The following is a 25,133-nucleotide window of genomic DNA, read 5'->3' as shown; positions in this document are numbered from 1 at the left end:
AATGAGCAAATGTAGTCAGCGCAGAGGCCTGCTGACTAAATATTTAAACAACTAACAAACAGCGACCAACCTTGTGCTTTTAAGTTAAAAAGCTGCAAGACTTCCACTGGATATGCTCATGTGCACATGATAAATCCAACACTCTAAAGGTACAAGGAGTCCCCCGCCATCAATCAGGAACTAAATCAACAATTGTTGTTTAAAGACAGTCCTGTGCATCTACTATGAAGGGAGCAAACGCATTGTGACATCACAGAAAGCTCTGCGCTTTTATAAATCAGCATTGCAGCAGCATTGCAGTCTACTCTTTTTTTGGTCCGAAACTCATCCAGCTCATGGTAAGATGCCCATTTTACACTCACCTTTATTTCAACTCTTGCTGTTGTACATTCATAATTTTAAAAAAATCTGCCTCCATGTCTCATAAAAGCAAGGTGACCTGGACCACTTCCAATTCATTAACACCATTTAGTCTACATTACATGCCATTGTAAAGCCTCTTAAACTGGTTTACAGTTCATCTTGATCGATCGTGTGCAAAAAGAACCATTGGAGGGCTGGCAGGGCAGGGCGGGGCAGGACTGCAACAACTGAAAAACTGTCTCAGACTCCTGCTTTCAAATGGGACTTCTGTGGGAATTCACTAGATAGATTTCATGTTCATCAGTGGAACTGGTGTTGGGGGGCTATTTCCCCCCCCCCCCCCCACACGTGCTTGCTGATGATTTTTCGGGTATGCTTGAGGCACATGAGTTGATTTATTCGTCAGCAGAATAATAACACAATATTCCAAAATGTAAACAGATGAAGAATTGTACTGATTACAGGGGGGGGGGGGTCTGGAGGAATTTGTCAAAAATAGCCCAAAAAAAGAGAGCTGAATTGAAGCGGATGAATTCGAAATGTAGGAAATCTGGAATTTGAGACTTTGAAAAAAGAAAAAGGACCAAAACTTATAAAAAGAATAGAGGTACACTTGCATAATTTCTCCCAAAATTTAGAGTCTTGAACATTTCGAATCAGTTCAGAAATGATGAATTTGTAAAAACAAAAAGTCTCCATTAATTTGGGAATTCTTTCGAGGAAAATGTGGACTTCAAAAAGAAGGAATCGTTGAAATGTACGAGATTTAGTTAGAATGATTTGAATCAAGAGGAGAAAATGATGACTTTGTAAAAATCTCTCCATTTGGGAATACTGAGATGATTGAAGACTCGAAATTTCCCCCATAGGTGTGAACGTGAGTGCGAATGGTTGTTTGGGCTGGCGACCAGTTCAGGGCGTACCCCGCCTCTCGCCTGAAGAGAGCTGGGATAGGGTCCCGCACGCCCGCGACCCTAGTGAGCGTAAGCGGTACAGAAAAATGGATGGATGGAATGTGTTAAATTGGTTAAATGTCTTCATTCATTTGGGATTTCTCTCAAGGAAATTGGACTTCTTCCAAAAGTGGGAATTTTTGGATTGTTGAACATTTGGAAGTTAGAATGATATGAATTAGTTAAGATGTTGAATTTGAGGAGAATTGGTCAAATGTCTCTCTTAATTTGGTAATTTCCTCATAGAAAGTGTGGACTTGAAAATGTATCAATTTTGGCAATGTTCAATATTTTGAGACATCGGACGACTGGTTAGCACATCTGCCTCACAGTTCGGGTTCAAATCCGGCCTCGCCTGTGTGTGTGGAGTTTGCATGGTAGGTAAATTGAAGACTCTAAATTGCCCGTAGGTGTGAATATTATGAGTGCGAATGGTTGTTTGTTTATATGTGCCCTGCGATTGGCTGGTGACCAGTTTAGGGTGTACCCCATCTCTCGCATAGAGTCAGCTGGGACAGGCTCCAGCACGCCCGCGACCCTAATGAAGATAAGGGGTACAGAAAATGAATGAATGGCTGAATATTTTCAAGTTGGAATGATTTCAATTGGTTGAGAAATGTATTATTTGAGGTGACTGTGTAAAACTTCTCCGTTAATTTGAGAATGTTATCGAGGAAAATGGAGTTTAAATTTGTCAGTTTTCTCCATTAATTTGAAGGGTTTTGTTACTTGTGGATGAGGTGGAAATAGAGGAAAAGTGTGGCTTCTGGGAACATGAAACAATAATTCCCACAATGTCCTAAATGTGCTGAATAGTTTGACATTGGAAAGGTTCAAATGACCAGAAGTTGAGAACCGTTGAACTAATAAAAGGTCTTGAGCATTTACAGTACATAATAAATTCAGTTCAATGGCTTTTCTTTTAAATTGCTCAGAGGAAATCTGGGAAGTTGATCAGCAAAAAGATGAAGGAAACAGTCTTGTAAGGTGGGCCTAAAATAAATCCATTGGAAGTGTATCCATGCAACAGGGACAACAGTCATACTACTTGGGGGGGGGGGGGGGGGGAGAAGAAACGTTAGTAAAACATGGGTACGCGCCTCGTTAATGCCGCATGCTGTCTGTGCAAGTGTTAGGAGATGAGTCATGCACGAAGACAGAATGGAAAATGATGAATGGACTAAAGTCAAAGCATTTCCACTACAACAGGGGTGGGGAACCTCCAGCCAGCGGGAAATATACAGCTCATAAATGTTCATTATATCTAAAAACAAACGAGTTTGATCACTAAATCAAGATTTCTTCTTAAATTTAGTGTGGCTCTCTGAAGACTTGAAATTAGGACAAAGGTTCCCCACACCTGCTCTCTACAAAGACAAAAGACGACGCCTGGGGTCCATCACGTGAATCGTGAGGAGGGGACGGACGGGAGAGCCCTTTGGAGTAACCTTCATCCTCATCATCATCATCATCATCATCATCATGCCATGCAGGTCTGCCGGTGCAAACGTGTTACCTGGATGGGCCTGAATCCTCCCTTGAGAGCAGGAAAGAGAGAAAAGCCAATTGCACTGGTGAGAATGCAGACACGGACGCACGCACACACACACACACACACACGGAAAGCTCGCAATCATTTCCGTCAACCCGACAAGGACCACTCGGACAAAAATACGAGCCTCACAATGAGCGCTGAGTGGGAGGTCAAGTGGAAAACGCTTACCGGGTACAGTCACAATTTATTGGCTTGTCGACGCGTGACGAAAGTGCGCACACACAAAGCCACACAAACAGAGCCACACTGCGCACACAGACACACTCAAAGACACGCACGCACACACACACACAATGAGACACCCACACAATGCGCACAAAGACAAACAGCTACAAACCTGCAGCCACACAACACAAAAAGAAATGCAGCCAAAGACATCAATAACAGCCAAAACGAAACAGGCAGGCAGACACACATTGACACAAATGCACACAAAGAGGAGCCAAAAACCTTCAGACACAAAGACACAAGGATGTAAAGGCAAACACACACAAACACACTTATTACAAAATAATACCCACGCACACAGCCGCAAACCTTCAGCGACACACAAAGGCATAAAAGACATGCAGACAAACACACTCATAAACACAGAGAAACACACACCAACTCAGACATACACACACACTAGTAAATACAGTACATACAAAAAGACAAACACACACTCAAGAGCCACACAAACATACGCACAGACTTTGGCGGGGTATTCCCTAGCCACCCCTGGCTTTACTAAGCTGACATTTTGGAGCCCTAATGAGCCGCGACGCAGAGCGTCTCAGTGTGGGTGACGGGACAGCAGACGGTCTTTTCTAACTGTGCCGCTACCGTGAGTCACATCCCCATCCTGTAGGTACACTTGGCACTACACAAGCAGACAATGTGGCCAATAACAACAACAACAACAGGTCCGACTGAGCCTTGATCTGTTCCATGCTTTTATTATTTCATCAATTTTAAACTGATTCTTTTGTGTGTGTGTGTGTGTCTCCTTTCTGCGTTGACTGTAGTGACATCAAAGGATGGACTCACACCTATTATTCTAATTATTTATCCTTTTCCTGGGAAAGTGTTATTTGAAGTGTTTATTCAGAGCCGCTTTGCAAGCTGCTGTGCGTGCAAGAGAAAGGGATGGAGTTGCCGTAGACTGCTTCATGTCGCTCTTACACAAGAAAACAACAGAGAAAATGGTGAGCTAATAACACTTAGAATATTAATATAAAAGGCTGCAATTACACTGTAGCTTGAAGCGACGAATTCAGAATTATTGCCTGGATATGATTTTTGTTGTTGTTGTTGTTGTTGTTTTTTGCACGTTTATTTCAAGTGACACATATCCTATACGTGGCTGCGTTTCAATGATGAATAATTCGCAACGTGGTAGGCAGGCTCCCTCTAGCGGGCCGCAAAATAATCACTGCATTCAATGCTCAAACATTGCATAATGTTACAGTGGCTTAAATTCTTTTTTTTAATCCAGTGCAATATATTTGTTGAGTACAGTTCAGTTGTATCTAAATTATAAGTGCAATACATTTCTATTTAATCCTTTAGAAATCATGTTTTCAAATATTAATTCAGGCACAATTTGTATTCAACCTTTATGTGCAATACATTTTCATTGAATCATTATTTAAGTACAGGTTTTAATTTCCTGATATTTAAGCGCAGTCTTGATGTTCAAACTGTGCGTTATGTTACAGTGGTTAACAACGATATTAAATATTCTTTTTCGGGAATACAACCCTCATAACAGCCACGTTCTTGAAGAAACACTTGGGCCTACTGCGCTATATTTGAATGTTTGATGACGGGTGGTACTTGGAGTGCCGAGTAGTTTTTGAAGTGCTACTTGTGTTAAGTCAGTGTTTCTCAATATTTTTACACCATGAAACAACCTGCGCATTACACTTCAATAACTCCACAAGCTTCAACACAGAAGTGAATAATAATACCAATATTTAACATTACATGGCATTTATCTGGCATACTATTAGCCCATTGATTTAAAAGAGGGTAGCCTTGACATTAGCAAATTTGAATTGTTTTGCTTATTTCATTATTTTTTAACGTTTTTGTGTTATTTGGGCAGATGGAGGTGTGTATCTATCACAAATTGCTGTATTTCGATAACATTGCGCTGACATTGACATTGTATCTGCACATTGGGCAGATATCCGTTACGCACAATTGAATTCACATTTGGAAAAATGATGATCCCGATTCCATCTGGTGGTTTTTTTCTCCTGTTTATGTTGACATGACACCGAAAAAAAAAAAGGAAAAAGAAAACCAACCCGGAAAAACTGAACTGTGTCACTTGAATCACGCAGCATATATCCAGGTGATATGACAGTTCATCTCTGGGCGAAATACTCTGAATCAAAGCAGTTATTTGACAAGTGATCATTTCCAGAGCATTTAGCATTTACATTTTTGGGAGTGCGCGGACACAAACGCACTCGCCCACAAAAGTACGCAAGTGAACTCAAAAGAGTATCTACACCAAATACACGATTAGTACTCTTGACCAGGTGAATGAATTGGCTTATGGCTACACATGGAGTGTCTTACTCGGGGCACAATGGACGTTTCTCTATTGGAATAAAAAGGCTTACTGTTTGGCTTCATCTCCTTTCCGACTCCACTTCCGTGGCGGCACAACAGAGCATAGCGCCAGTTAGTGACAGCCAGCGCATGCACTGTGTGTGTGTGTGTGTGTGTGTGTGTGTTCACACTAACACCACCAAACGCCCCACACTCTTTGACCTCGCATGACATTTCGAGAGAAAAAACGTCAAAGAAAAAAAGTAAAAGAAGGTTATTGAAGATAGTTTTTGCATTTGGAGGAGTTGAGTGCGACGGGCACGATGACTCAGCATGTCACAAAGCAGGCCGTCGGTAATTAGACATGTTAGCATCCGCGTGGTGACAACGACACCGACTACACGGCCTGACGTGACCTCATTACTACGGCCTGACTTCAGAATCCCAAGACACTGGATCACAGGAGTCAAATCCCCGACAGATCACATGTTTTTGACATTGTTAGATGCTCTCTATGCGTCGCATAATAACATGCCAACATGCTAACATGTGGCCCGGGTCTTCCCATGGATCCAGTATACAGTGGTGCCTTAAGATGCGAGTTCAATTTGTTCTGTGACCACACTTGTAACTCGAAACCAGAACTCCACAATATATAGTTTGAGCATCGTCATCGCAATGTACATATCAATAGTCAGTTTAGTCAGATTGCAAAGTACCTGGCCTTCATCTTTTTAGTACCTTTTCCCCCCCAGTGTGCAGTTTGACAGATCGTGAACAATTTTCCAAATGAGAGGCAAAATGTGCTTGCTTCAAACTGTTTGTCACTCCCAGTTGTAGTTCATTGTAAAACTGACACAGAACCACACTAATGTCAGGTAACTTTAAGGTTAACATATAGTAATGCTAACGGAAATTAGCATTGATGCGACGGTAATTCATCTTTATTTGCCAAGTATGTCCGAAAAACACACAAGGTAACGGCGCAGCCTAGAGTGTTAAAATACTTTTCTTCTAGTATAATAACTATTAATAAAGACACAGGAAAAGAATATGGTCAACTTAATTTTGTCAGCCCAGTCCAACTAAACACGATGTAATGGTCAATATTGTTATATGCTCGGGTTGATGCTTGTGGAGTTATTGATGTGAAATTTTGGTGTCTGCATGTGCGTTGTAGTCATGTGTTCTATCAGTTTGAACACAGGCATATCAGATATGCATCACAGGAACATCAGATATGGATCACTTGAAAGGGACGTGGTGACAGGAAAATAGTACCCAAAAAAAAAACAAGATAAAGGCATTAGATCAGAATAGAGCACTTGGACCTGCTGTGTTATCCCATCCTTCCATATTTTGACAAAGAGTCTAGATGCTCAGAAAAATCAATTACATCAAAATCGATTTCCAGTCATTTTTATGGAGAGGGGGGCAAAAAACATTGTTGAAATTAGAACATTGCAGTCAACTAGTTTCTGAGTTTTAACTTTAGAGGTTCCAATGTATCATCAGTTGCACAGTAAAAAGCCAAGCTTTCGAAGAAACATTTCAAGGAGGAACATGATTGTCATACATGTACCTGATGGTGGGTCGGTCGCGGGCCCGTCGCAAACTGATTGGAGGGAGGGTGGTTGAAGCAGTGGTGGCAAAGCAGGCAGAGGGAAGAGCACAAGAAACACGCAGATGAGCAGTGTGGCAGACGGTAAAGAGCAACCGAGCTGCAGGAGCACATGATGCAGCAACATTGTCTTCATTACACTGATTAACCAGGGCTTTAAATCATTGAGAATGTTATACAGAGGGTCCTCGCTTTATGACGCCGCTCCTTTGCTACGGTGGCAACATAACCCGAATTTGTACACAGCAATCCCCTACTTGAGCAGTCACCTTATCGTGGTGGAAGGGTTTGTGTCCCCCAATGATCCTAGGAGCTAAGTTGTCTGGGGGTTTTTGCCCCTGGCAGGGTCACCCATGACAAACAGGTCCTAGGTGAGGGACCAGACAAAGCATGGCTCCAAAGACCCTATGATGAGAAAAATGATTGCATTACGTTTCCCCTGAGACCTGGAGGGGCGTGATTGGGAGGAACGCCCCCCCGCCCTCGATCAAAACCAGAGTGGTGTCCTGTTATTGGACTTCTGTGCACACCACGGATTGTCCATAATGAACACCATGTTCAAGCACAAGGGTGTCCACACGCGCACTTGGCACCAGGACAACCTCGGTAGCAGTTGGATGATCGACTTTGTGGTAGTGACATCGGACTTGCGGCCGCATGTCTTGGACACTCGGGAGAAGAGAGGGGCGGAGCTGTCAACTGATCACCACCTCATGGTGAGTTGGCTCCGATGGCGGGGGAAGATGCCGATGGAAGAAGTCCGACCTGGCAGGCCCAAACGTATTGTGAGGGTCTGCTGGGAACGTCAGGCAGAATCCCCTGTCAGAAGGAGTTTCGACTCCCACCTCCAGCAGAACTTCACCCACGTCTCTCGGGGGACGTGGGGGACATGGAGTCCGAGTGGACCATGTTCCGCGCCCCGGAGCTGTGGCCGTAAACTAGTCGGTGCCTATCGTGGCGGCAATCCCCGAACCCGTTGGTGGACACCAGCGGTGAGGGATGCCGTCAAGCTGAGGAAGGAGTCCTGTCGGGCCTTTTTGGCTTAATTAAAATGATGTATTCATTTTAAAAAATCATTTAACTCATCAAATAATTGGTTAATTGATTTATTATTGTAACTATTTCATTTTCGATCACGCATACTCATTGGGGTCGCGGGTGAGCTGGAGTCTATGCCAGCTGACTTTGGCCGAGAGAATGGGGGTCCACCTTGAACTGGTCACCAGCCAATCACAGGGCAGATAAGGACAAACAACGCTTTACAGTCACATTCACATCAATGGACAACAGTAGAGTCTTCAGATGAACCTGACATGCATTATTTGAGGGGTTTTGTAGGTGTGGGAAGAAGCAAGAATACCGTGAAAAACCCCAGGCAACAACGGGGAGAACATGCAAACTCCACACAGGAAGGCCGAATTCCAATCCATAACTTCAAAACAGTGACTGGCTGGCTGTTAGTGTAAATGATCAAATAAAATAAAATTAAAAAAAATAGTAAAAGAAATAATTGTAACCATTTTGTATTTGTTTTATTAAGTAATCGGTGGATTCGTTCTAATGAAATCAACGATAAAAGATAGAATTCCATTTTTGGTACAGCTTTTATATGCACATTTTTCCATTTTCACCTAATCTATGATATGACCTGGGCCATCTATCCATTTTAAAAATCCAAAGTTTGTCGACCCTTGGGCTCGAGGAATGCTGACTGTCACAGTTCCCGGTGGTGGGAGAGGCATGGGGGGCCGGGGTAACACTCACCGGGCGACTCTGTGGCTGTGCATTCATTGACTGCGTCTGAGGAGAATACACAATAGGGGCGGAGCCAGCATTCTGCCCAGGGTTGTACGGAGACTGTCGAGAGTGGGGATAACAAGATGAAGAGGTCACGTGTATGTCAATTGAGGAGCACACACTTCATCAGCCACAGTGCTATGGACAGCAAGTCCTATTTGCGTGTGTAGTATTTGCATGCCACTGCAGGAAATGTTATTCAATTGGGGTTGACATCTTGCACAAAGTGGCACCCTGAAGGTTTGAAAGTCTCGTAGCGTCTGATTATTGCTCATCAGAGCCGTGTGGAGGCCAGTTTATCTCCTTTTCTCCTAGCTACCGTCAGTATGGTTGTGCCAGTTTAAGAGTGTACTGGATGAGTGTGCTATTTTTAGCTCGTTAAGACCAGAGCTTCTCCCAGGGTGCACAGTGGTCGACCAGACCGCCAACACAGAAGATCGCTACAACGCTCTCATATATTTCCTGGGAATACATGGCACTGATGTTCCTAAATTTCCCTCATTTGAGGTCGAACTGTCGTTGTGTTTGGCCATCGCATTTACAGGACATGTAAATGAGCCCCCCAAATACCCAACATGCATTTCAATTAAACCAGATATCATTTTCCTTCATATCAAACCACTTTTTCTACACCTGAGCTGCGGTGCAGATCTCAGGTGACATTGCATTTACAGATTCTTGTCCAGTGGAAATGGACAAGAAACTCTTTTTCCTCGCTTCTAACTGACACGATATGCTCAATTTCTGCCGTTGTGAAATTTCTTCTTTTTTGGGACCATCTCTCGCAACTTCAAACCTCCTTGCGGATTTTGTTTTGATGCATCAAATGGAGGGAAATAGGGATGTGGTTTGCAGGTCCGTGCAGATGGTGGACACGAGCCCGTCCATTAGAATTTCATTTCTATACATTTTTAAGTACGAAAACAGTGCCTTGTTAAAATACACGGAAATTTGCATTAATTTACAGGCTCGTGGCTAATTAACCCATTTTTGACCTCAGCAGCCAGTGCACATTGATGGTTCTAGGAATAAATTAACTAGTTGTCTTAATCTATTTTAATTTCAACTCAAGCACATTTTACGCCTCTGATACGAACAAATGAAAAAGCTATATATTGTATTTTCACGACCATAAGGCGCACTTAAAAGTCTTAAATATTCTCCAAAATGGACGGGGCACCTAATAATACGGTGCGCCTTATGTATGTGTTGAATACAGAAATAAGTGAGACTGCGCCTTTTAATACGGTGGTGCGCCTTATGGTCGTGAAAATACGGTACTTTAAAAAAAACGTACGGAAAGCGCAAACATGAGCAAGTAGAGCGGATGAAGGCGGCAAATGTCACACAAACTCACCCCTCCGCCTGTCTCCCAGCCCTTAGGAAAGCGATACGTGGCAGCCGTGGGTAGGGACACCTGAGCGAGTGCCGGGGAGTGGGCATGACCGGGCGGTGTGCCCGCCAAGCTCGGGTGTCCCTTTGTGATGTCGTGAGGGGGGTAAGGGGGGCCAGCGTGTCTGGGGAGCTGGAGGACATGAAAACAGCGCGGTTAAGATCCAATCAGTTCTGCTAATGACACGGAACACGCAAATGGTGGCAGGGGTGTGAGGTTTGACACTTCTCCCACCGTGATGTGTTGAAAGCGACTCGCGCTGTCTGACACTGGCGCTCAAGTCATGCATCGAAGGCTGGATTTACACTGCATGGGTTGGAATCAGGCCTCTTCCAAATGTCCGTTATAAATGACTGAGTGTTTGTGTTTGAAGGTTTGCAATCACCCAAAGAGCTATGCTAATTTCCTTTAGCCAGTTTGTGGTGCGGCCCATTATTATGAAGTTAGTCACATGCAATTTGGTCATGTAATATTGGCACTAGATCAGAATTAGGCACTTGGACGTGCAGCGTAAATCCAGCCTAATTATCTAAATGCGGCATGCTGTGTTGCTGTGTGAAAGTGCTCGCTGGGTTGAGTTCGGAATGGCGGTGTGGCAGGAAAGGTCTTGGCTGCCGCAGCTGGCACCGTTCTCACCATTCGAACACACTGCAGGAAGGCGACAAGAAGCCCGTGCGTTTCAACAAAACAACTCTTCTCTCAAAAGGGCATTTTTGCTCACTCGACAACGGCGACATTAAGCTCAACGGGAGCACTGCGACGTGGCCGCGGGCGCCAGGACCCGGGGAGCAGCGGCAAATCGTTTCGGAACATTTCTCCAGCTCCTTTGTGTGCCCCACTTCCCTCACATGACCCAGGATAAAGCAACTAATCTCACTGCCGTTGCCAAGGGAGGAGCCTGCTCTGCTTGGGCGACCAACTGATTCGGAGGACATATGGAGTGATGGTATGGGGGAGGGGCTGCTGTATAGGATCTGTAACACGAGAGGAACAATTGCTTCGTGCTTACGGGCATCGCTTTAATTGACGAATCTTAGAGTGATTATACGGTGAACTCTGCGAACTAATCACTTCCCCCCAGCCGAATGCACATTTGGTTTGAATAAGCAGCATTGCTTAACTTTAATTACTGGGGAGGGTGAGCAATACCCATCTGCCAAGACAGGGCGCCGTGTTAGATACACGGGTACATAGTTGGACTAGATTTGGATGATTACTGGAGACTTACAACAGTCGATCGATCTTGACTTACAAGTGCCCCAACTTACAAGTGTTTCAAGTTACAAGCTGTCATTTGATTGTTTCGCTTTTGTGTTGCGAGTCAAAATTTGAGCTACTAGCTAGCTTCAGATACGCTGCTGCTCGAGTGCAGTGAAAGAAAGAAAATGGAGCAATAATGCCCTTGTCACCGATGCCCTTTCAGCCGTTGAACGTGACAGTCAAACACACAAATACAAAATGAGAACACCTGTGAGGAGCTGCTGTAGGCCACAACTCGCGCCCAGACACTCACACTGACTCCTAACGTCACTTACTAGACCTCGCCCCTTAAAAGGCACACATCCAATACGCAGAAACTGTAGAATGGAAAGTTATACACTTTATCCTATTATTATGTTGTATTAAGTTTCTATACAATACGGTGTATTTTTTTTTATATGGCTGGAAGGGACTAATGGCATTTCAGTTCACTTCATTGGGGAAAATGATTTAATATACTGGTAAGTGCAAATCCAGTTACTTGAGAAAAGCCTGGTCACGGAATGAATTCAACTCAAGTCTGGTCATGTACGAGTGTACTGGTACATGGCCTTTAGCAAGCATTCTTTAATTTCAATTTCAATGTGAAATGTGTCGAGTTGCACAGCCGTGGGTGCGCGTGTGCGTGTGTGGACTCACGCTGTAGACGGCTGCCACCCCGGTCTGCGCGGAGAAGATTCTGTCATCCAGTGACTGCTGAACCCGAGGAATTCTGCAAAGGTGCATTTTAAGGAAAACCAGCACTGTGATACATGGATCCGTTTGGGTCGTTATTTCAAGGGAGCGTCATCACTTGTTTTAAAATAATACTGATGAAGGTACACAAGGAGATTTGGTACACTAAAGGGAAGTTTTAAATCAGTAGAAAATGACAGAATCAATGCGTCAGCCATGCTGAAGTTGATTTTATTTTCAAAAGGGATTTCCTCGAAGCTCAACAGCTTGCCGAGTTTCATTTCAAGGATTCCCCCAACCGCCCCTCCCCACTAAACAAGCCCCTCGCTAATAGTACACTGTGTACCTTTCACCATTCGTAGAGTGCTAAAGGGAAAATGTGAAGTGGATTTTTGGGTGTTTTTGCGGCTTTGGGTAATATAAAACAAGACGACTGCTTAGCCTGCACAAGGGAAAAGGTAGACCATAATTGAACAATAAACAGCAAATGTCCTGTTATGACTTGTTCAAATCTACTCAGGATCAGCTTGAATGTAAGCCAAGCAGCAGCGCTTAAATGGGCAGACGAGTCGTGAAGCAGAGAGCCACTCAGCGAGGCGTCGGAGGGGACCAAAAGAGGGAGCGCCGACCAGCCACACATGACAGCGAAGCCCCGCGGTTAACCTGCTTGGCCGCTGGTCTGTGTCACACTCGCAAACCGCTGCTCACGTGGTTTCGGTGAAAGCGAGTATCTGGCTGTCTTCCGCCTGGCCCAGAGTCACGTCTCGCAATTCTCACGAGCCAGCATCCTGACGCCGCTCTTGGCTCCCTGCCAGGCCTGCTATTCATACCGACTACGCAAAGAGGAGACTGAAAGTAAGGAGTCTTTCAGGCAAAAAAAAAAAATACATGTATTGCTGTAGGGACTCAAATCTGGTATGCTCAGGCATCTGGGCTATTGTTACTACTACTAGTCTCTTGCTCTGCCGTACCCCCTGCCATCTGGATTTTGGCCTGTTTAACGGCTGCTTCCCCCCTCTCCTCTCCTCTCCTCTCCTGCTCAGAAAGCAGACTAGGTGGCGGTGATCAAAGTGAGCCTGTTACTGTTAGGATTCGGCATCGACCTACCGGGACAGGCCCCGAGGTGACGCACTTTCCCCAGAGGAGTCTACCTGCGACGCTTCATTTCATTCAACGGACTCTCCCCCCCTCCCTAAATGTGTTTTCTCAGATGTTTTCCTTGCCGGGATTGCGGGGTCTACACCAGGGGATGACGATTGTGAATTGTGGGTCTGTGAAGCCTTTTGAGACTCTTCTGTGACTAAGGGCTACACAAATAAACTTGACTACGGTCAACAATACTGTACTACATTTTGTGACAATCAAATTCAGCACTCTGCAACACCAAGGCTGAATTTATGCTTCAAGTGATAATTCTGATTTTCGGTTCTCAAGTTGCATAATTTGGATGCACGTCATGGCAGCGTGAAAAGAAAACAACACATGAATCTAACAGCTTTGGATCGGAATCAGGCTTCTTCCAAATAAAATCCGATACGTATCGGATATCTGCCAAGGCGAGTGCAGCATAAACGCTTGGGTGCCCTATTCTCATTCTATTGTCCATACAACTAATCACGGCACAGATGACCTCGCACTTCTGACAGCATTTTTCTCACAGCACGCTCCACCTGGATTTGAACCACAACGCGCTACCTCCCCAAAACAGGTGGGTCCGTGTCCGAACACAAGTATCCCATTCCAATTACACGAGTGCCTCACGCAAAGTCCTTCGAACTAGGTGTGTCATAGAGGGCTTCACAGTAAACCAGCCCACTTCTGACATCATTTATCCATTTGGTTACAGAAGTTTTAACCCGGACTTTGAACCGGATTTGACTTAAGAGTTTATTGCTGACAAAAAGATGATAATGAATCAACAAATCAGGGCTGTGCAGCGACCACTTGTGCCTTTCTCAATAGACAAATACCACAACCGCAGAGTCTTCCAAATAAAGTCTTTCCACGTAACGGTGAGAAATCCGCCGTCTCCTCTCAATGACGCAAGCTACCTGGAACTCCCAGAGACGAGGAATCGAGACAGGAGGCGCAGGGAGTGAGCCGACACATCCCAGATGGCGCAAACACTCTCCCTCTCCCTGCTGGCCCACTCGCCGCTCGTTTATTCTTCCCCAAACACACACAGACAGACAAACAAACAAACAAACAGGAACACACACACACACACACTGTGGCACTAACAAAGCTTTCCCTGCATGCTGCAGCTGAGACCACTCTTTCACTGCAATACCAACAATAGGTGCTAGCTTAGAGGATTCAAGCCTCACAAATCAAAATCTGGGATCCAAATGTTAATGGAGGGGGTGGGGGGAGTAAAAGCAATGTTCTAACCCTACACGGTTTCTCTTTCATGATTAGGGAAATGCATATTTGACTTAAGAATTGTCTATCTTGCGTAATTGTATGGAGGAACTTTGGCCTTCACTTCTTGGCTGTGACCAACAGATGCCACAAAAAAAATTCAGGCCCAAATTGTTTGCTGCCTTAAAAATCTAAACGGAAAATAACGTGGCAGTGAAGTTTCGTGCAAGCATTTTGTTCTTTGTAATGCAGATGAGTTTGGTTCTGCATTGTAGTGAAGTTTTCTTGACCTAGCTAAATAAAAGATGATTAGTGCTAGTTTAGAATGTACCAAGTACTTACCATACTGAAATTAAACGTTAAGGAGCCCATCAAAATTGTAGCTTATTGAATGGAAGAGTACATTTGGTGCCGTTTGCTGACAGACCTTTGAATTTACTGCAAAAAGGTCTGTGAAGCACCAACACATTCCTTTAGCAGAGCTGTAAATACTACAGGAATCAATAAAAGAAAGAAAATGTGTCAAATCTATCAAGGATCACCAAAAGTAATTAGAATTCACCATTTCTCTATAATAGGGTCTTTACAAAACGTCACGTCCGTCAGGCTTACGACTGACGAGGCTTTTAAAAAAATGTCAACGTCTCAGTACCACGGCAGGCATAGGCAGTGTCGGCAAAGTTCTGCCTCAGTAGGCCCCAGGCGACCCAAATGTAGTCCTGATAAACACCATCTTGATTTTTTTGTTCACACGTGGCCCTGTTTGGATGTGCATCATGGTAGTGTAAGCGGGACCCTGCGAAGCATTGAGGCAGAGATTTTGCTTTGCTTTGTAATTGAATTATGTGAGTCGTCATGGTAGCAGTGAAGAGTCATCCCAGCCAACAAAACAGAATGTCATTTTTTTATATTTGTATTTTTTTTTAGACTTTATCTGATCGGCCTAATCGGTATCTGCCTATAATTAGCATTTTATGCTGATCGGCTGTAATGTCACAATTCGCCGATCTGATAAATGACGTCATTGATCGGCTCCGCAAAAGACATTTACTCCCCGTCGCCATCATGTACAGTATATTTGAATTCAAAAGCTAGTTTATTTTTAGCCTTGTCGCGTGTCTTTTGACATAGTACTGTAAATCTGACAACCAATAAAGTTATTTTAAAAAAAATAAACATGTTGGCAGTATGGGACAGACAAATTTGGTCTTTCACGATTGCACTATGTCAGACTACTGCTATAACATATTGTATTCCGATACCACCACATCCCGTCTTTTACGATCACTGGGCTTTATCTTGTCAACACGCGACCGGATACACTCGTTACCATGGCGACGACATTGTGACGTGTGTATTATAAGAACAAAATGGGGGAAAACGTGTGCTGGTGGTTACCGGTGCTCAGGAGATTATGTTCTTTTAAGGATTGCTTGAGATATGTTCACATACTTTTAATACGATACCGCTCGCAAGCAGGCAACAAAACGTAATGTAGCCTAGCAAGCTAGTGCTAGCACTAACGGTTGTGCGTAAACATCCCAGCGTGATGTTGAATCATGCTCAAACGTTTCGGTGTGTGTGAAGTAATTTAATAACAATAAAGTAATTCAGCTACAGTAAGTTACCTCCCATTATTTCTGTCATGTAATGTTGCTTTGACCTGACTGATTAGAATACATGACCTGACTAGACAGTGACCGTGATTTCCAACCTTTGTGGAGCGAAGGCACATATTTTACAATTGGAAAATCTCTCGGCACACCAACAAACAAAAATGTCACCAAAAATACATACACAGTAATTACTGTATGTACTTCCTGCCATCTAATAGAAGAGCATTTATTTGTTCTGTCTGTCACTATGCCTCACTAAATAGAGGAACAAACATTATTTATTGTAAATGAATAATTCTTTGAGCAGTTAAGTAAAATTTGATCATTTCCCACGCCACCCCTGAAGACTGCTCATGGCAGACTAATGCGCCATGACACACTGGTTGGGAATCACTGGACTAGAGAATCAACGCTTAAAGATACTCAGTATACAGTAAATTAACAAGTCATTTAAATAGACACATTGCTCCATCTTGTGATCGGATCGGTGATCGTTTTTTTAAACCCAAAAATCCTGATCGTGTAAAGCCTAATTAGTTTGATTACCATGGTTTACCACTACCCTAGTGATGTCGCTCATGGCAATTTTAGTGTCTACAAAAGAGGTTGGTTTAAAATGTCTTGTGAATGCAAACGCAGCCATATCGGATTTTGGTGACTTAAAATGTATATGGAAAGTCGGTTATAGGCATTAAATCGGAATTGGTATCTTGGACCCGCACCGTAAATCCAGACTTAGTCGATTCTGCATTAAAGTAGCGTCTCCAAAATGTTCAAACGACAGTGCCAACTCAATTGTGCAAGTCTGAAGCAGTTTGCGAGAACATTGCCTTGAACATATTGTTCTCATTCGGAGCATTTCCGGCACAAAAGCAACAACAAAAAAACACAACTATTATCAATCTGTCAGAATGGATGACTGTACTACATCATCTGCTTCAGATCACCATGCATGGGAAACAATGAGTTTGTTAAGTGGCACCGTGGAGAAAGAAGGCTCAAAACAGCAGTCAGGAAACAGTTAACAAAGAGTTCATCTCAAAAAGCACTGGCAGCATTGTCTCCAAACATGACTCCTATGCCAGCATATTAAACACTGAAGAATCCACACGGACCTGTTTATGTCCTATAATCATCATCAAAAAAAAGACCTCCTGAATACTCGACATGAGGCAGCTGATGCAAACAATGGCAAGTCTGCTTTCTGACATCAGGCAGGACGGCCACGGGCATGCCCTCTCTGGAATAAACTGTCAAGCATGCTGGCTCATAACAGCTCAGCAGTTTATTTATAACTTCCCAGTGAGCACACGAACATGAGGACATTTTAACAGGCAGGCTACACGCACACACACACACACACCTGCCCTTAAGTACAGTGTTGTGTCAATGTGCAGCTTGTACATACAACATATGTGGAGCTGGGCGTCATACCTGAATGTGACGGCATGTGTGGCAGGCGACGTGATAAAATGATGTCAGTGCCACTGTCTCTCATCCGTACATCATGGCTGGCCTCACCACTGTTTTAGAAACTTTGCCCTTCATCCTAGCAGAGACTCTTCTGTCACATAACACACCTGACACCTTCCTCCACCCGTTCCAACCTGCTTGGACCCATTTCTTCTTTTCCTGACCACACTCAACATTGTTCTGGACGGTTGGCCCCAATTATTTCAAGTCCTCCACCCTTGCTATCTCTTCTCCCTGTAGCCTCACTCTTCCCCCACCAACCCTCTCATTCATGCACATATATTCTGTCTTACTTCGGCTAATCTTCATTCCTCTTCTTTCCAGTGCATGCCTCCGTCTTTCTAACTGTTCCTCCACCCGCTCCCTGCTTTCACTGCAGATCACAATGTCATCTGCAAACATCATGGTCCACGGGGATTCCAGTCTAACCTCATCTGTCAGCCTATCCGTCACCACTGCAAACAGGAAGGGGCTCAGGGCCGATCCCTGATGCAGTCCCACGTCCACCTTAAATTCTTCTGTCACACCGACAGCACACCTCACCGCTGTTCTGCTGCCCTCGTACATGTCCTGTATTATTCTAACATACTTCTCTGCCACTCCAGACTTCCTCATGCAGTACCACAGTTCCTCTCTGGGTACTCTGTCATAGGCTTTCTCTAGATCCACAAAGACACAATGTAGCTCCTTCTGACCTTCTCTGTACTTTTCCATCAACATCCTCAAAGCAGATAATGAATGCATCTGTGGTACTCTTTCTAGGCATGAAACCATACTGTTGCTCGCAAATACTCACTTCAGTGCAGAGTCTAGCCTCCACTACTCTTTCCCATAACTTCATTGTGTGGCTCCTCCACTTTATTCCTCTATGGTTCCCACAGCTCTGCACATCACCCTTGAATTTCTCTTTCACCTCGACGTCACATCCTACCTGTGGGGCAAAGGCACTAATCACATTATACATAAAACCCTCAATTTCAAGTTTCAGCCTCATCACTTGATCTGATACTCAACTCTTCTTTTAAAATAACCCCGACTCCATTTCTCTTCCAATCTACACCATAGTACAAGAATTTAAACCATAGTTTATGTCATTATTACCACCAGAAGAAGTTTCATACCGAAAAACAGGTTTTTTTTTTATTTTGAACTTTGTGGGTCAACAGGAGGGGTTAACAGCAAACATGATTCAATGGACATATAGACCTTTAAGAAAATAGGGATATACACTGTACAGAAGGCACTAAGGCTGAAGCTAAAGTTGATATCCTGGCAGAAATAATGAAAGTCAGAAGCTCTCCTTTGACTGATCTCAATCTCAATGTTTCAGTATGTATCGGTTGGCTTAAAAAACCCAAATATTTAATTTTCTCTGGAGTAGTAAGAGTGGAAGTGGACAATTTCCTACGGCACTCTGCTATCTTGTAATATACGCAAAAACGGCATTAAGCTTTTAGGTTTCTTGACATATTTTGAGAAGCAAGTCGCCTACTTTTCTTTCTTTTTTTCCTATTCAGGATATATTACAGATTTTGAGTGCATAGTGGATATCGCTGGTGTCGGGCAAAATCCTTGCATGTCCAAAACCATCCCTTTTAACAAAACAAAAAAAAAGGAATGTTTGTCAAGCCATTAATATTGCATCGTGAAAGACTGACATTTTTTAAATGAATCGAATATCGTCCTATGGGAATTAGGCCTTGTCCAAATGTGAATAAGAATCGGATACACATCGGATATCTGTCAATGTGTGGAGTGAACACACAAATCGGAACTACCTCGTCAATGCGAGCTAGATGTCATCACAATACACCGATTGGTGACATACACAGTACAGACACCAAACCACCACATTAAAATATACAGCACTAATCATTTTCATCTTAAGCATAGGCCTGTGATTCTCAGTGTGGAAGACAGGCTCCCTCTAATGGTACACAAAAGAATCACTGCTTAAGTACAGTTCAGTAGTATTTAACTTTTATGTTCAGTACATTTGCATTTAATCTTTAAGAATTGTTTGTCAGCCAAGGTCAATTAAACACTAGTTTAATATTTGCATTGTTTACTTCTGTGTTGCTATTTCATGTATTCCGTCAGTGTAACTATACGGGGGGGCGTGTCACTTCAAATGGATATGGAAATAGATGGTCAAAGATTTCTGATATAGGCATTCAATCTGACTCAGGGACTTGGACCTGCTGTTTAAATCCATCTATCCGTCCATCATCTAAGTGGCATGGGAAAAAGCCCTCAGTTTCTCAGCTGGGACTGCAGCGGAGTGAGGTGAGTTGGAATGAAATAAGGAGAGGGGGCTGGGGGAGTGGTAGCATCTCAAGCAAGGCTGGCTGACCTGGGCCTTTGTTGGCAGATGGTGGGAAGCGCCACCTTGGCCTCTCGCACTGAATGCTAAGCAGCGGCACCATTGTCTGAGCTTGCGCAGCAGCAGACACATGTGCCTGGCGTTCCTCTTGACGACCAGGAACAGCAACAGCAACCACACACACACACACACCTTCAGATAGCACACCATCCTGTCGTCCCGCGAGAGTTAACATCCCAGCAAGTGGGAACTGACGATCTCTCAGAGAGCCACGGGTCAGAAGCAATGTAAAGTCTATAAGGCGTGAGAGGTTAGACAAAAGGGGACGGTTGGACGTTAGGCAAGTGCAGAGGAGGGCGTTCATAGACATTTTGATCATCAGTTCAAAACTGCCCAGTAAGAAACATGCATTTACGCCAACACGTTGACTGGACTGGTGTGTTAAACAGTGGAAGCCCGCATACCCGCGGATTCACCCATTTTCCTCGTTTTGTTTTTTTTCCCTCAATTTTCCTTTTTCTGGTGGGAAGCAACCCCAAAAACACTTATTGGCGGTTTACCCCCTGCTTATTCAAGAATTTTGTGGGTTTATGTTTTATAAAATACAGTGCTATTTTTCTTTATTAAAAACAACAAGGAAATTGTGTTTTTTGGAGGGGCTTTAAGAGATTAATGGTGTTTAAAAAAATAATCTGCTATACAGGCAAATTGAGTTATGAGTTTGGTCATCGAATGGATTAAACCCATAAATGAAGGTAGCATTGTATAGTGCTGTTTTTTGTTTTTTTTTAAAACCAGCTGAGATGCCACAACTTCTAAACCAGTGGTTCGCAAACTTTTTACACGAACTACCACCATCGTGACCAGCATTAAAATGCAGTAGCGTACTCAGCCCAAGCATTCATCCAACAACAACAAAAAAAAAACATGTTAAGATGTATTTAAAATGATTGTAAACCTCTGTAATATTATGTAATTTGAACAACACAAAAAATGTAAATAAAGTGAACGTTATATAATCTTAATATGACTGATTTTAATCAATTACTTAACTTCAGTCAATTAAAATATTCAGTGCAAATGTACTGTACATAAAAGTTAAATACAACTTTCCCGAACTGTACTTAACAAATGTACTGTACCAATTTACAGGATTTAAAAAAAAAAAAAGTATTTTTTAAAAAAGATTTAAACCACTGTAACATTATTCACAGTCTAAGCATTTAATTCAGTGATTCTTTCGTGTATCACTAGGGGGAGCCCACATACCACTAATGATACTCGTAGCACGCTTTGAAAACAAGTGTTCTAAACAGACTTTACACCAATCTGATCAGCCTGATTGGTATCGGCTGATAATTAGCATTTTATGCTGATCGGGTAATCAGCTTTAATGACATAATTCGCCGATCCGATCAAACACGTCATTGATCGGCTCCGCAAAAGACATTAACTCCGCGTGTACAGTATATTTGAATCCAAAAGCTGGTTTATTTTTAGCCTTGTTGCATTTCTTTTAACGTAGTACTGTAAATATCTGACAGCCAGCAAAGTTATTTAAAAAAAAATAAATAACATGTCGACGGTGGCGGCCGACTGGTTAGAGCGTCAGCCTCACAGTTCTGAGGTGCGGGGTTCAATCCCCGTCCCCGCCTGTGTGGAGTTTGCATGTTCTCCCCGTGCCTGCGTGGGTTTTCTCCGGGCACTCCGGTTTCCTCCCACATCCCAAAAACATGCATTAATTGGAGACTCTAAATTGCCTGTAGGCATGACTGTGAGTGCGAATGGTTGTTTGTTTCTATGTGCCCTGTGATTGGCTGGCAACCAGTTCAGGGTGTACCCCGCCTCCTGCCCGATGACAGCTGGGATAGGCTCCAGCACGCCCGCGACCCTAGTGAGGAGAAGCGGCTCAGAAAATGGATGGATGGATGTCGATGGTGTCGGACAGACAACACGTAATGTCCGGATCAGACTACAAGACAAATTTGGTCTTTCACGATTGCCGGATACACTCGTTACCACGGCCACGACAACAACAATCGATCGCGTCGTGTGTATTATAAGAACAAAATGGGGAAATTCGTGTGCTGGTGGTCAACGGTGCTCGGGAGAGGACTTTAATTCAGGGCTTGCTTGAGGTATGTTCACGTACTTTTAATACGATACGGCTCGCAAGCAGGCAGCAAAACCTAATGTAGCCTATCAAGCTAGTGCTAGCACTAACTTTTGTAACGGCGTTCTGTCGACTCATGCTCTAAAGTTTCGGTGTGTGTGACATAATTTAATTACAGTAATTTAATAACAGTAAGTTATAACACCCATTATTTCTGTCATGTTGTAATGTTGGTTTGACCTGACTGATTTGAATACATGACCTGACAAGATATATTTGAAGATACTCAGTATACAGTGCACAAGTATATACAGTAAATGAACAAGTCATTTAGACACATTGCTCCATCTTGTGATCGGATATTGTTTTTTGTTTTTTTGTTTTTTTTAAACTCGCTGATTGGTGATCGGCCCCAAACATCCTGATCATGTACAGCCTAGTTCTAAACTATAAGAAGTATTTTATGAAAGCGCCATTGCCAAGCTACATGTTCACAATTGACAAAACGAACTGCACGGGCCACGGCTTCTGTGACTGTGACCTCAGGTGAAACGGAACAATAGCAAATTTGGAATCTTGCGCGACTGTTTGTGTTGAATTTTTGTATCTGTGTTATGTGTCTCACAAGTCATTCACCACAATAGAAATGATAAGGAGAGCTTGTAACTGCAATGAAGGTACCGGACAATCTAACTTTGTTAGCTGGAAGAGGAATGCTTTTAAGTATAAAGGCATATCAGATCAATGACACAGGTGTATCAGACCATCAACAGTCACAGGACATACACAAGTCAGATGACGTAACACAAAAGTCAATGTGTAAATCACTGCAGCCGCAATCTCAACAAGCCATATATTTACATTTATTCCACTTACATAAAACATGTTATAAACGTCTAAAGTTCTACACCCCAATGATAAACATTTACAGCCACGCAGTGGAAAATAGGTTAAACAAATTCAACAGTCAGGAGTCAAACAAGGATACTGCACAGTTAGCACAGACAACCAGGCTCTGTGTTCTGTTAAATGTAACCCTCACAGCACTTAAAGCCAGGGGTGGGTTACAAACGAGCACTCGTTATTAATACAACCAAGTGAAAGAGAGATGTTGTTGTGTCTGCGTTTTTGATCGTTTCAAAATAATCCCTGCTTACACGGATCTGCAAAAATGCAATATCCATGCCAAGCCACTAGTTGGCGATGCCACAAGAAACTGCATTTTTTGACAACTCTGCTTTTAAATACGTCCCATTGTTTCTGGAAAGCAATACAACTCCTATATTAGCTGAATAGTAAACAAAACTCCAAGTGCTACTGCAAGAACTGTGGTCCACCATTACTCTTTTGACAGACTCGCAAATGCCCAGACTGAATACTTTAAACCATGTCCAAACGGACGTGGATATTTTCAAAAATGCATTTTTTCTATCAGTTTCTGCCACTTCCTACACACACAAAGTTTTTCTTTCCTTAAAACAGAGGTTTTGCTCCAGCTCGGGCTTTCCAATGCTTCTTTTCAGGATCTGCGTTTGTGTTGAAAGGAAAAATTTATTTTGCTTGTTTCTTAGGCTTCTGCTATCAAATAGTTTTAGAATTGAGTATCCTACCACATATCCCATCGATTAATCGCATAAAAATATTTTTTGCATTATTAAACACAATAACGTGAATGTGAGGTGCAGGTATTATTTTTGTTCACTTGGACACACCATCCTCACCTTTTACTGTAGTAGCTGTGACTGAGTGTGAAGGTTTTAAAAGGTGAGGCTTGGCCTGGTGAGTGACGTGGGCGTCAGTGAATGAAAGTGTACAGCTAATTGGCTGGCAACGGGCTAATGCGTTAGACCCTGTGGTAGCCATGACCATCGGTAGCTCGTGTATGAATGTGCTTATTACATGTTTGTTTTCCTACCATTTGTTTAATAAAGCGATTGAAGGTTCACTGGCGGCTAAGTGTCCTGGACCACTTGGAGGGCGCATTACTAGACATTCTAACTACCGATAGTAGACTATATTGAATTAGCTGACATCAATACGTACGTTACCTTGTGCTGGCGATTGTAGACGTGCTTTTGTACAGTAGACTTGCACTTTACGTTCCCTGTTGTGGTGTGAAATGATCCCAAACTTTGGACATTCTCTATCTTTTACGAACTGGCTTAGTGCCATCGCGCCCACTCATTTCTGTAGAGAGTGGTGCATGAATCTCCATCATCATCATCCGTCTGTGGAAAAATGATCCCTGCGAAGCTTCTAGGCTAGGGGTGTCAAACTCATTTTTGTCTCGGGCCACATTGTAGTTATGATTTCCCTCAGAGAGCTGTTAGAATAGTGAAATGTTAAACAATACTTGAACAAACATTGAGTCTTGAGTTTGACACCTATGTTCTAGGCAGAGAATTTGCTAAAACCTTTTTCGTAAGCGCATTATTCGATTAATCATTTCAGCCCTACTTGTCTCAATTGAAATAAACATTTTCATTTAATTTAAACTTTGATTACATTTTGTTCAATGACACACGTAGGCAATCCAAATATATATTCAATTTGTCTCCACTGTTTTAAAACAGGGACTGGCTGGTGACCAGTCCAGGTCCTGGGTGTACCCTGCTTTTCTCGCACAAAGTCAGCTGGGATAGGCTCCATTTCACCCTTGACCCTAATGAGGACAAGCACAATAGAAAATGGATGAATGGATGTTTGAAACATAATTTCCACATAAATTTACAACATCTCACAATCTTGATCAACAGAGGCCTTTATTCAGCTTGTCGTTTTGCTCTTTCAGGCCTCTGATTGGCCAAAATGCCCTTGAGAGCAAACAAATGTGACTTTTTTGTATTTGTTAAACCCTGTTCATTTTTAACATGAGGCTGTTAAGATTTGTTCCCCCTTTTTTGGGAACATCCATGTACAAGTGGCTTCTGTGTTGTCCAGTGTTTACGCTTATGGGGTATTTAACGGTACATGCAATTTGGGCATCTGCGCATGTGGCTTATTTCATATGGTCAGATGAGTCACTTGTAAACGTACACATAACTAGACAATCAAAAGAATCGGATATAATGTCGTCATTAATTCTG

The 25,133-nt window shown here is 43.1% G+C and overlaps 1 protein-coding gene and 1 long non-coding RNA gene across 17 annotated transcripts in view; one reads left to right on the top strand and one right to left on the bottom strand.

Moving 5' to 3' along the window:
- The window catches only part of eif4g3a (eukaryotic translation initiation factor 4 gamma, 3a), a 51,936-nt gene that overhangs the window by 24,792 nt on the left and 2,011 nt on the right, over positions 1 to 25,133 (bottom strand). For 5 of the 13 annotated variants that reach the window (XR_009790036.1, XM_061783832.1, XM_061783834.1 and 2 more), the window contains exons 2-6: positions 12,126 to 12,198; positions 10,191 to 10,358; positions 8,801 to 8,893; positions 6,998 to 7,030; positions 2,833 to 2,853 (exon numbers count right to left, since the gene is read on the bottom strand). Coding sequence is in view for 11 of the 13 variants with exons in the window: in XM_061783832.1 (XP_061639816.1) it covers positions 2,833 to 2,853; positions 6,998 to 7,030; positions 8,801 to 8,893; positions 10,191 to 10,358; positions 12,126 to 12,198 (388 nt within the window). In the remaining 2 variants the exon portion in view is untranslated. Of the gene's footprint in view, positions 1 to 2,676; positions 2,696 to 2,832; positions 2,854 to 6,997; positions 7,031 to 8,800; positions 8,894 to 10,190; positions 10,359 to 12,125; positions 12,199 to 25,133 lie in introns of those variants that run through there. The other 8 variants (XM_061783836.1, XM_061783843.1, XM_061783837.1 and 5 more) reach the window with 7 other exon arrangements.
- On the top strand, positions 87 to 13,499 carry LOC133483142 (uncharacterized). 4 transcript variants are annotated; one of them, XR_009790039.1, is made up of 4 exons: positions 87 to 338; positions 2,632 to 2,890; positions 12,682 to 13,016; positions 13,205 to 13,499. It is a non-coding gene; the product is annotated as an uncharacterized LOC133483142 (long non-coding RNA). The 4 variants fall into 4 exon arrangements; XR_009790040.1 differs by lacking the exons at positions 87 to 338; positions 2,632 to 2,890 and adding an exon at positions 10,769 to 11,172; XR_009790038.1 differs by lacking the exons at positions 87 to 338; positions 2,632 to 2,890 and adding an exon at positions 12,185 to 12,619.

The sequence above is a fragment of the Phyllopteryx taeniolatus genome, chromosome 9 (assembly GCF_024500385.1).
Source record: "Phyllopteryx taeniolatus isolate TA_2022b chromosome 9, UOR_Ptae_1.2, whole genome shotgun sequence".
Taxonomy (NCBI): domain Eukaryota; kingdom Metazoa; phylum Chordata; class Actinopteri; order Syngnathiformes; family Syngnathidae; genus Phyllopteryx; species Phyllopteryx taeniolatus.
This window is presented reverse-complemented; position numbering and strand designations above follow the sequence as displayed.